This window comes from Pteropus medius, unplaced genomic scaffold (assembly GCF_902729225.1).
Source record: "Pteropus medius unplaced genomic scaffold, Ma_sr-lr_union100, whole genome shotgun sequence".
NCBI classification, from domain to species: domain Eukaryota; kingdom Metazoa; phylum Chordata; class Mammalia; order Chiroptera; family Pteropodidae; genus Pteropus; species Pteropus medius.
In genome coordinates, this window is record NW_024347791.1 from 3,805,512 (window position 1) to 3,818,127 (window position 12,616).

Below are 12,616 nucleotides of genomic sequence, written 5' to 3' on the forward strand. Positions count from 1 at the left end.
CCAACAAATTGTGTTTTTTTCAAAAGAGACAGATCCAAGAAGGCCACGGATGGAAGTTGTAGCTGGAGCCAGGCCAGCTCTGCTCCCTAGCCAGGTCTCGTCTGAAGGGTGACGGCAGCAAGTGTCCTGGGAGCGGTGTGATCAAAACGGCCTTGGAAGAGAGCCCAGCGGCTGGCTCCGCGTACCTTTTCAGTTTTTCCTATTTCCAAAGACCAAAGCTCACGGAAGGAAGAAGAGAGAAATCATTATCTGAGACTGAGCAAGAGTTTTTAAACTGTAAATTAAGTTAACATGGGCCCACTTGGGGCTGACCTGAGCGGGGAGAGGGCAGGGGGAGGGACTTGTTCATGCATCACGGCAGGTGGAATCGTTATCTGGACCTTTAGTGGATTGCAGAACCTTCTCTGAGTCTCAGGACTTCCTTTTCTATTCTCCCTAGATGCCCCTGGGTGGAATGTCCTTCAGCTCAGTGCCTTGGGATTGATGCTGAAGCAAATAGGACTCTGCAGTGCCCTGGACCTGTGCCTGCAGCCCCAGGTAGCAATGCAGGCAGGAACAGGTGGGCTGGGCAGATAGGTCTTGACCAGCCTTTCTCCCCATCCTCTCGGGTCCTTTGGAGCCTTGCCCACAGTGGTACCAGCTACAGCCCTTCCCCCTGGGGAGAGAAATACTTTCGCAAATTTTTCCAAACCACGAGTATAGGTGTAAAAACACGGGCTGTTGCAACAGAGAGACCCAAACGTGAGCCCCAGCTCTGTGGTTCCCAGCCACTTGCCCTTGACGAGTGACTTTCTAAACCTGTTTTCCTTCCAAAAAGTCAGAGCTAAGCAGAGTTTCCACCTCTTGAGGATATAGCGAGGCACTCTGAGATGATGCATGAAGAACACGTCCCAGTGCCTGGGCAAGGTGCTCACAAAGGGGGTGCCCCTTCCCCCACCTGTCACACACACAGCACAAGTGTGAGGACAGTCAGTAGAAGGAGGATACTGAGCAAGTCGGCGTTGGCTTAGAATAAAGAGATCTCACAGTCAGTTTGGAAGGGGACTTTAAGGCCATGAGATCTCGTCTTCTGCTCAGTGCAGAATCTCCCTCCCACAGCATGCCTGCAAAGTGACCTCCCTCTCCCAAGGTCCCCAACCCTGCTGTGCATCAGAATTAATGGGGCTATCCTTTGCAAAGAAATCCCCAGGCCTGACCCTGAGAGAATCTGCTTCACGGAGGTCTGGTCCGGTGTGGGGCCTGGAGGATGTGAGCCGAACCGTCTGAGAAGCTCTCTGTAGATATCATAAAATCTAAAAGGCAAGGACTGGGTCCGTCCTCTTTTCTGTGTCTCTAGCAGTTGACAAGAGCCTAGTGCGTAGGAGGGACTCCATGAATACTTACTGGATGAGGGCCGACTCGTGCAGCCTCTTCCAGAACCATTCCAGTGCTTAGAAGCTTCTCTCTAGGAAGGCACCCCATTTCCATTTTGGTGAACTCTAATGGTTACTTACAGTTTGGCTTGCGATAAGCAGAATCTGTCTTCCCTCTGTCTTCATTCATTCAGTCTAATTCCACCTTCTAGAGTGACAGAGATTCTAAGTCCTCTTAGAAGGGCGTATCCCTCCACTATGGAGGTCTTCAAGGGTATTTATCTCCAGATGAAATCAGGCTGGCTGAACAATGAGTCAACTCACTTCATCAAGAAACGGAAACCCTAGGAAACAAAATGATTGACGAGCGGACCTTTTTAGCTAGAGCACGTGGATTCCATCTCGAGGGCGTGCAGTACCAAGCTGGGATACATAAACCTGGTTACGAGTCCCAGTTATGAAATAATGCCTCTCCCATTTTACAGAGGAGGAACTGAGAGACTAAGAGTTGACCCAAGGTGGCATCCAAGTGTAGAAGAGCTAGAATTTGAACCAGGTGAGAATTACAGTGAAACTCTAGGAGATCAGAGGGGGCTCAGTCGGAGAAGTTCACGCATACGAGAAACCCCGAGCATAGCCTCAGTGGTGCAGTCCCAGGCGTCATAGATAAGGTGTTCCCAGACACCTCGCTCCCCTTCTCTGGGTTTCATCCCTAAAAGAAAGCGGTTCCAGAGGAATCAGTAAGAATTTGGCAGCTTATGAACTTTTGTGATCCCAGAGTACATTTAGCCGGAGCTATGAAACAGGCAAGTTTAAAAACAGCCCTGTCCAACCCATTCAGGGTTGTTTAAATACCCTTTTGTGTTGCGTCTTCTCAGAAGATGTTTTATTATTCTGCACCCACTAGCCTGGGGCTCCAGTAGAGCAATTTTTTTCAGGATGTTTTGCAAATGGTAATGTGATACTCTATGCTTTCCTTATTATAGCCATCGTGCACTCAGACATGCATTGAATGATACTATTAAAGGCTTTTCTATTTTAAAAATTGCTTATTAGAATAAATATGAGTTTGGAAGGACACTGTCGCTTTCTCTGCTGATACTCAGGACAGCCCCTGGTTATAACATTTTAATATTCACCTGCTGGTCTAAGCACAGTTGGTCTGACAAGCAGAAGGGATTGGCAGTCTCTCTCTCTGCACCCTGGACTTTCCTGGGGATGGGGGTAAAGAGACAGGACTGGAAGCATCTAAGATCAGAGCTAGAGCTACCTGCCCCTGACATTTACCTGGAGAGGTTAACTAGTATGCGTCCACTTCCACCCCATCCCAAGAGAGTCCGTCAGTTCTAGGTGGGCTAGGGTGGTGAGTTTTAGATAATATTTGTTTTTCATTAAAATCATCCATTCATCCATCTATTTATCCACCTATCCACATTGTACTGGGCCCCAAGAGCATTAAGCTTTTTAATCCAGCAAGCAAAATCATCAACTTTCGCTTTAAAAATATTTCTCTACCTGGGTGAGCAGAACGGAAGATAACCTAGGAAAGACATAGGATGTGGACAAGGCAGGGGATGAACTTGAGAAATAGTGGATAAGATCTGTAGGGTTTGATTATGGCGAGAATGTGGGGAACAAGGAGACGGAGGTATCAAGTTTGATTCAAAGGTTTCTGGTTTCAGTGACAAGTTAGATCTTGATGTTACCAACCAACAGAGTAAATAGGGGTCAGATCGTTATGTAGGAGGAGAAGATTATGGATTTGGTTTTGGTGAGTTTGAGTTCAAGGTCACTGTGAAACAACCAAGTGAAGATGGTGAACAGATAGCTGGATTTAAGAGTAAGAAGCTCTGGAAAGTAGTCTGAGCTGAGGATGGAGGCGGGCGATTATCTTCCTCAGTGGTGTTTGAAGGCACTGGGGTCGCTGCCATCATCCAGGGAGAAAACATAAAGCAAAAAGAAGAGGAGGCCAAGGATGGGAGTCGGGGAGCATCAGCTTTAAAGGGGAGGCAGGGGGAGAGGAGCCCATGAAGGAGGCAGGGAAAGAATGTTCAATGGGAAGAAAACAAGAGACAGGTGTCACAGAAGCTAAAGGCCTCAAACGGGAACAGCGGGGTGGGGACAAGGGACGATGGGGCAGGGGTAGGGGGCAATGTGGCCAAATTTTGCAGATTCGGTCTCTGCAGCTGGTGTCAGCGCTTGACTGGGAAAACTGAGGCGTTCTGAACGATGAATTCCTGAAAGGAGGACAAGAAACGCCCTTAGTCGAGCATCCACCCTGAGCCAGGCACTTTCCATATAGTAGTGTCTTAGTTGAGTGGCACATTCCTTCTTGGAAGCAGGAGGTAGATTCTTTCCTTGCCATCTTATGATAAGGAAATTAAGGCTCAAGCCATACAGGGTTAGGGCTAAAACTCTGAATTTAAAACCCTTTCATCTGCGTTAAAAGCCCTGTGTCTTTCTCGTTTACCGAGCTGCCTTTCTCATCCCTGGTGGGCGAATGCCCAGCCTGCTTTTTTCCACTCCTCATGTGCCACAAGGAAGCATCACCAATCCCTGCTCCTGGGGCCTCATCTCCTGAACAGCAGAAGCCCCGCCTTAAGCCAAAGCTGAGGAAAAAAGGGAGGAGGGGAGTTCCCAGCCTGGAGCCATCCGTCAGCTGGCTGGCGACATAGGACACCAGGGCCCCAGCAGAATAGCAAGCTTGTTCGCTCTTGTCTGGCTGTTAGTGGTGATGTATGAATAAGCAAAGAAGACAGCTTCATTTTCATAAGTTAACTTGTGCCTGGAGTAAGGAATATGGGGAACAGTGCACTTAATCATAACCAGAGGGCCAGCACTGAAAACAATGACAAAGCTCTTTCTGTTAATCATGGTGTTTTATTATAGTAACTCCCGGGAAGATGAGACAGTCAGTGCGGAATGCTGAGATGCTGACGGAGGCAGGCAACCCGTCATCTCCCCACGAGGAATCCCCTGGGATTTTACCTTTGAATGAGATGTTGGGCCCAGGATGTGTTTGCATCATCAAGATAAGGGTTTAGATTTGGACCTTGCAAGACCAGGGTGCAGATGCCACCTGGCCGATGATGGGTCTGGCAGAGCTATAAAAGATGACCTGTCTCGTATGCACTGTCACTGGGGACCAGAGGGACTGTGCCTCGAAGGGTGTTATGGGACAGCACCATCACCAAAAAGTTCTGGGGGAAGCTTGGGAGTTCGGAGGTCTGTGTGGAAGGGGCAGGGGTGGCCTGAAATGCAGGAAGGAGAGTGGTAGCTGACTCCAGCACAGACGCCAAGCAGGCATCACCCACCTTCCCCCACAGAATCAGTGCTTTCCTGCCCTTCACTCCTCTGACTTATCAGTGTTTCTGACACCGCAGGTACCACCACACTGCTTCATAATTGTTTATCGGTCTCCTTTCTAGCTGCCTCCGGGGCAAAGACTATATTTTATTTGTCTTTGATTCCTTAGTATTTTGTGCGGTATCTGACAAAAGCAATCTCTCAATCGATATTCACGTAAACAAAAGTCTCAGCAGAGTAAGAATCATGTCAGCTAAGGAAGGGAGGGAATGGCTGAGACTGCAGATGCCTGAATCCAAGCAGACGGGGCGGCATATAGGGCTGGGGAATTCTGGGTGTGCTGATAAGAGCAATTACCTACTAAACATTTTACTCTTTTCTAGGCATTGCCAGTGGTAATGTTTGAATAAACAGAGAACACAGTTTCATTTTCACAAATCAACTTGTGCCTAAAGAGAATAATTCTGATGTATATACTGTTTATCAACTCCATTTTACAAATGAATAAAGAAATAGGCACAGAGAGGCTGGGTAACTTGTCCAAGGTCACACAGCTAATAAGTAGAAGAGCTATGATTGGAACCTGGGCAATCTAGCTCTGGCATTCATTTTCTTCACCACTTCCCTGTATCCAAGAAGAGTAACACTGGAGGCCGCCACTGCCTTCTGCTGGTTTGTGAGCCAGATTCAGACGCCACGCGAGGTTACTGCATGCTACTGACGCTGCAAGTGAACCTCACCCTCTGGCTAAAGCGGGGACAGCTCCAGACCTGGGTAGTAAATCTCAAACTTTAATGTGCCTTCGAATGACCTGGGGATTTTTTTCGAATGCAGATTACTAGGCCCAACGGCCAGCATGCTTAGTTAGAAGTGTCGGGGTCTGAGTTAAGATATGATATTATCCCAGACAGAAAAAGTTGAAAATCACATGATATCACGTATATGTGGGGTATAAACCTAAAAGCAACAAAGGAACAGGACAAACAAACAGAGACTCATGGACATGGACTATAGACTAGTGGTTGCCAGAGGGTAGGGGGTGGAGGAGGGTAGGTAGGCAAGGGGGTCAAATATATGGTAGCTGAAGGAAACTGGAACTTGGGTGGTAAACACAATAGAATATATAGATATCAAATTACAATGTACACCTGAAAATTGTATAATTGTATTAACCAGTGTTACCCCAATAAACTTAATTGAAAAAAAGATATGATATTATCCTCTCACCCCCATATACTGAACCACTTTAGAGATAAGATAAAGGAATGTCACCCTATTTTACTCAGCAATCAGGTACCTCTTCCCCCACCCATGGGGCAGAGAACTGATTGGGACAAGAAGCCAGGAAATCCCTCCTTCTCAAAACCAGACAGGTAGAGGAAAGCAGCCTCCTGGTTACCATTAACTTCTCTTTGAGGCCCAGGAACCTGCGCTTGTAACAAGAACCCCGGTGTTTTTGACGCCGAAGGCCCTCACACCACATTTAGAGAAACAAAGTTCTCGGATGATTTGATTGTTGTGTTAGATGACCTCCAAAGAAAACTGCACGGATGGGCTCACAGTCTTTCAGGAGCTTACAGCTCAGACGGTGATATTTAAAAATAGCTATCACTTACATCGTGCTTGGTATGCGTCAGCCCCAATCCTAAGTACGTAACACACAGAAGTCATCAAAACAGGTGAAGTCACAAACAGCCATTAGAATTAGATCCTGAGGCAGAGAGAGGTCTAGTAATTTTCTCAAGGCTGCACAGCTAGAACCAGGCAGTCTGACTCGTCTACACTCTTCACCTCTGGCTGTACTGTGTGCAGGTTCCCCAGGTCTGCATGCAGACCTCTCGGGAGTGGGGGTACGCCGAGCTCAGGGGGAGTCACAAAGCCACGTGCCAAACCCAGCTGCGACCATTTTAATCATCGCAGAGCAGTTAATGACTCCATCTAAAAAAGGCAAAATGAAGTAGCTGTTTGTTATTTTGCTTTCTCAAGCAGTGGGTATTAAAATAACAGCCACCATTTGCTAATTAAGGATTTTATTTTCTTAACCTCAAAGTTGGCTGTCATACGTGAAAGGGCTATGTGCCACCATCAGAAGAAATGCAGCCTGCAGCCCAGGGGCAAATCGAGAGAAGGAGAATTTGTATAGTATTCTCTGAGATAACATGACTTCAAGTTGACCATGCAAATTACTCCCCTGGAGATTAAGACTTGAGTTCAAGCCTTCAGTAGAGCAACTGATTGATGTAAAGGATGCGTCTAGGCGCCGCCTCCCCATTTTTGCAGTTTTTCAAGCAGGTGAGGAAGATGCCAGAGTTCCCAGAGCCGAGTGGGGAATGTGTCCATGTTGGTGAATGGAGAGAGGGGGAAATGCTTCGTACCTTCAGAAAAGTGGGCACGTTGATACGCTAGCATTAGTGGTCTCCAAATCAGGAGAGATTTACCCACCAGACATCATTTATTTAGCAGACATTTTTAGTACCTATTGTGTGTTAGCTACTACATAGCCCTTGTCCTCGGACTAATGCCGGAGATGGATCTTTACAGATGAGGTGCTGGGGGCGTGCCTGGATATCACCCACTCTAGCCTCTAGAGGGCACAAGTCAGCTGATGCCACCCATCTCATGCAGGAGTGAAGCTAAAGTGATCCTTCAGAATGGGGGGTATTCACAGGCGTCTTCTTGCTGGGCGTGGGCCCCAGAGGATTATGGGTGAGGGTTGGCAGGGCCAAGGGCAATTGCTGTGTGAATGCTGTGTGAGCAAGACAGCGGTGAGAACACAAGCGACAAAAGTACACAATCGTGTGCCGGGAATGAACCCAGTAGACTGAGGCAGAACACAACACCTGGAATGCCAGAATATAAAACTCGGACTTTCAGGTAGCTGAAGATCACCTTACCTGAAATTCGGATGGCCACCCTAAATTCACTGAAAGATCATTCTCCTTTTGGCATTTCTGAGCATATGATGCTTTCATCATGGCAAAAACAAGCAAGCAAAAGAACATCGTATCGCCAATTTGGGGCCATTAGTAATTATGAACCAGCTCCCCCAAAGACCCCACGTCCCGTCTGCATCACGACCCCTGTGTGAGGTTATTAAATGGGCTCTATGACGAGGTCACAGCCTCAGGACTTGGCACACTGCCTTCTGAGCGGCGGGCACCGTGCCTTCCAGATCTAACTATTTTGCACGAATGCCACAGGCTTGTTGTGTGTGGAATTGATTGGCTCTTGCACTTCCTAAATTGGCGATATGTTTTTCTGAGGGATTCTACAAGTTTTGGATGTAATCATATACATTGACAGAGTGGGTGGTAGTGTTTTTCTCATGCCTCTAATTTATGTATTTGTGCCGGAGTGTTGATTTAGATAGGAGCTCGATAAATCGATCAAATAAATTATACGAAACCCACACACCGTCATTTCAAGGAGCTGTCATCACACTGAGGAGGTTCTATATCACCCAGCATGCTGTTCCGGGAAAAACACTGTGTTTTCCTAACGTGCTGCTGGGCTTTCATTTAGTTAGGAAGGTCTTGATTTCTGAGATCGGCCAACAATATGAGGATTGTAGCTCCAGAAGGCATCAGTTAGCTGTGGAAGACTGATTATTAGCCATGTGATCTTTAGCAATTTATTTATACTTTCTAAGCATCAGTTTCTCTTTTCTATAAAGTAAGGATTTGCAATCCTGTCGTAACCCTTTGTCATAAAGGGAAGCAATAACACATTGAGATCGTGGAAAGAATCTGGGCATCAGACAAATAAGAGAAATAAGAGAACTATATGGTGACTTCATCTCTGGTTGTGCAAATCGTGGTCCTACGTGAGCCAGTTTCCTAGTGTAGAAAATAGTATTGCTACTCATTCCATGAGAATATCGTCTGCGTGGCATGATAGAGCTCTCTCATGCGAGGCAACTGGATCCGATGCCTGAACCACCATACTTAGAAGGCCCAGGGATTCACTCTGGAGACAGAGAAGCAATAATTCCTCTGTAAAACACTCCTGAATTGATGCGATGTTGACATGATGCTTGTTGCCACAAGATAAAGTGACTGAGTAGGTGGCCAAAAAGTGGCTCTTCTCTGGGTTCTCATCTCATCTAACAAGGCTTGTTTCTCCCTCTCTGATAGAAGAAAATTAGCTCAGCTCATGCCTAGAAATCCAGCAAATTAGTGTGCAATGGGAAATATTAGGACCGGAACTCTTGAGGAGTAGTATGGCAGTCCATAAATAGATGCTGCAAGAGAGAAGGGATGGATGGATGGATGGATGGATGGATGGTTGGATGGATGGATGGATGGATGGATGGATGGATGGATGGATGGATGGATGGATGATGGATGATGGATACAAGATGGATGGATGGATGGATGAATGGATTTGAAGTCTGGCTTTATCATAGATTAACTATGTCACCGTGGGCAAGTTAACTACTCTGGGCGGCCTTCATTTCTTCTTCATAAAATGGAGTAACAAAAGCAGATGGGCTGCCCGAGTGTGAGAATTAAATATGTTTCTATAAGTTAAGCACTTACGTCAGAGCCCGGCACTTATTAAAAGCTCCCAAAAATGAGAGCTACTGCTATGATTCACCGCCACGCCATCTCCCTGTCAGTACCCACTGACCCGCTAAGACCTTTGCCTTCTTTGTGCTTCACAGGTCAGCAGGTCCTGGGCTTGGTAGAGAATCAGAGCGACTGGTACCTTGGAAACCTGTGGAAGAATCACCGCCCTTGGCCTGCCCTTGGGAGGGGCTACAACACAGGTAAGTTATGGGGGCAGCAGGGTGGGATGGGGGTTACAAAGGGCTCTGCGAGGACTCACGCTTCTTCCTCAAGGGGGAGAGGTAAGCCAAAGCACGGGAGAAGGCCACCTGGTCGCCTGAGGGCTGCAGTGGACGGTACAGAGGCAGGTAGCTTTCCAGTTCTTTCTGAGTGCTGCAGCTACAGGCTAAGTAGCCATCAGGCCTTGGCAGTCTGGCGGTCTCACTGAAAAGCCACTCTCCTGACTGACCTTCACACGAGAGTACGAGTATGGCCTGTGGGCTCCTTGGCTCCGTTAATACAGACGAGAGGTCATTCTGCAGTGACAAAGAACCTTGACATTTCAGTTTCTTAACACAGCAGGAACCCGTTTTCCTCACACCCCGTGTCCGTTTTACGTGTGCCGGGACCTGTGCTCACTGTAGACGCTCGGGATTCGTCTGGATGCGCACTTCCTAGTACAGGGAGGAAAAGAGCAGATGTCCTGTTGACTCTGGAAGTTTCTGGTCAGAGGTGATATGATTTTTGCTAGTATTTCATTGCCTAAAGCATGTCATGTGGCCATGCCTACCTTTAAGGGGCGCGGGCAAGCGTAACCTGACCGTGTGCCCAGGGGGAAAGGCGGAATGATTTGGTAGGTGGTGCTTGGTGGTTCCAAGGCCCTTAAACACCATGAGTCTAACCCCAAATCTGCTATTCCACCTCGTCGCTAACCCCAAACTTGCATCTCCTCTTTTCTTTCTATCTCTGTTAATAGTATCATTCATTCACTCATTTGTTCTTTGTTCAGCTACTGTCTATGGAATGCTGACTGTGTACTAGGCTCAGTGCTAGGTGGGCCAGACACAGCCTGTGACCTCATGAAGCACATAAACAAGGAAACCGGAGCAGCCTGCCCCTCCTTAGGCTCAGGCCCTGCCACCTCTGGATCCTCCTGCCTCTTCCCCTCCATCCTCTTTGCCACTGCTTTGGTACCCCGTTCTCAAAGGATGTGGACCCATGATCTGTGTCGGGACTGGAACTTGGAGATCAGGGTGAAGTAGGGGCCATCAAGCCAAGAAGTGCAGGGACCTGGCATCTGAAACCGGCTGTCCTGAGTCAGGGCCAGTGTCTTCAGGGGATGGCGCCACCTCAAGGTGATGGGCGAAACCTGTCCTGGAGGCCATAGTGGGAAGGACCAGAGGGTCAACTCTGAGGACTGAGGGTCGGATTCAGAGAGGTCAGGTACAAACACAGGGCCCTAGAGGCCAGAGGGAAAAGCGTGAAAGTCAAGCCTCCAGAGGTGAGAGTTCAGGGGTGGGATCAGAGTAGGGTCAAAGCTAGACTAGGATAAGAAAAGAAAGGTCCTGAGTGTCCTGAGCAGCCAGAGGTGGCACTAAGGGATCGGAGGCCATTCTTTGACCTGGGGGCCATTCCTTTGCTGACATTTGCCGGAGCAACCAGGCACGCCTCACTCTCTGTCACTTTCCCCTGTGACACCTCCCAGGCGTTAGAGCCCCAGAAGGTATAAGTGAAGAATTTTAACCACCTGCCCTTTACACACTTTGAGAGGCTCCCCAGTTGTGCTAGCATTAACCCTTTAGTTACAGGCTGCTGAGTCATTCCAGGAGTCCTTGAGAGGGGGCCAGGTTGGGGGAGGGGGCCGAAGGGGCTCAGAGCAGCGGCAGCCCGGTATTAGCCAGTCTGGAAGTATTTCGCGTTTTGATAACGGGTAGGGCGGTGCCTCTGCACCCAGCAGAGTACTGGCCACACACACACACTATGCCACGGGCTCTCTGGGTGTGGATCTCATGAGACCCTCACACCAACCCCTGGAGCAGGTGCCGTTCTTATCTCTATTTTATACACAGGAAACTGAAGCTTAGGTAGAGTTTATGGATACGTAGGGAGCCGGAGGTGTTTACTGACCTAACTTTCCTAGCTTGAATGAACTTCAGGGGCTTCAGGATCAAGAATACTTTTTAAAAATACATAAAATCCTAGGCTCTGCCCTTGAAGGGTCTTGCGAGAGGTTGCCCAGGATTCTGCCCTAAAAGAAGCCTCCGGGATGTCTAAGGGTCTGCTCTGATAACAGTGGCAGTTTCACCTCCCAGCAAGCCTTCCGAGGGACTGTTCTCAGGGCATTTGAGACTGGACCCCTTAGGAACCCACAGTGGCCTCATAACAGGGGTCCCTTTTATCATTGTAAGCAAATGACCATCCCATGTCGATCTTTGGTGCCTGGATTCCAGCCACTTCACTCCAGACTTTTATAAAGCTGGAGAGACCCATGTTTGTCGGATGGGAGAAGGGAAAGCTCGGCTAAACCCTGGTGTGTGTGTAGTTTCTGTCTCCCAGAACACAGAATAATAGAAAAGGTCACACGGAGATATACCGTAGTGCTTCGAGGACACGGCGTCGGGGTCATGATCATCTGCGTAAAGGAAAAATCATCGGTTATCAATTGGGGTTTGCAAGGAGAAGAAAAATGTTGCCCACTGGGGAATTTATTATGACAAAAAGGTCACGTCCCTTCCCACCCCTCCCAGTTTGCCTGAGAATGTGAAGTCAGGAGACATACACGTATCTAAACCGCATCTGGCTCCTACTTGCTATGCCAGGTCAGTGAATTACTTTCCTTCTTGCTGCTTCTGATAGGGCAGAGTAGACGGGGGAAAAGCCCTGTTAGAAGTGATGTGTCCATTTTAAATAAGCCAGTGACACCAAGCGATCGTTATAACAGGATTTATGTGACATCGAAATGGGTCGGCTTCCATCATGGCGATTTATTATTTTAAGACTGAGGGTGGTGCTTCCACATCCCTGATGCATCATCCGGACATTTAGATTCTCGTGGAAATTGAGCCCTAAATCCCATAGTATCTGAAGCCTCCAAAGGAGGCATCTCCAGCCAAGCTCGGTGTGAGCTTTGATGCTGGGAAACCGAGGCAGATCGGGTCTGAGTCGCAGTTCAGCCGTCTCATCTCTGTGAGCTTGGCCACGTTCCTTCACCTACTCGAGCCTTAGTTCTCTCCCTCGTCAAATAGGATAATGACAGCACCGAGTGTGAGGATTAACCGGGGACTTGTTGAACGAGCCTAGTCTGGCATCAGGCACAACAAGTACTCAGGACATCTTGGTCTGTATCCTCTTGCATTTTTCTACTACTTATTCTGTCAGGGAATGGACTCCATCTGCTTTAAAAATGGTGGT

General features: G+C 48.0%; 1 protein-coding gene across 5 annotated transcripts in view; it reads left to right on the forward strand.

Annotated features, from left to right (window-relative positions):
* LARGE1 (LARGE xylosyl- and glucuronyltransferase 1) overlaps nt 1-12,616 on the forward strand; it is a 489,641-nt gene that overhangs the window by 371,172 nt on the left and 105,853 nt on the right. For all 5 annotated transcript variants that reach the window (XM_039877849.1, XM_039877848.1, XM_039877847.1 and 2 more), the window contains one exon: nt 9,322-9,426. In XM_039877849.1, coding sequence (XP_039733783.1) covers nt 9,322-9,426 — 105 coding nt within the window. The remainder of the gene's footprint in view (nt 1-9,321; nt 9,427-12,616) is intronic.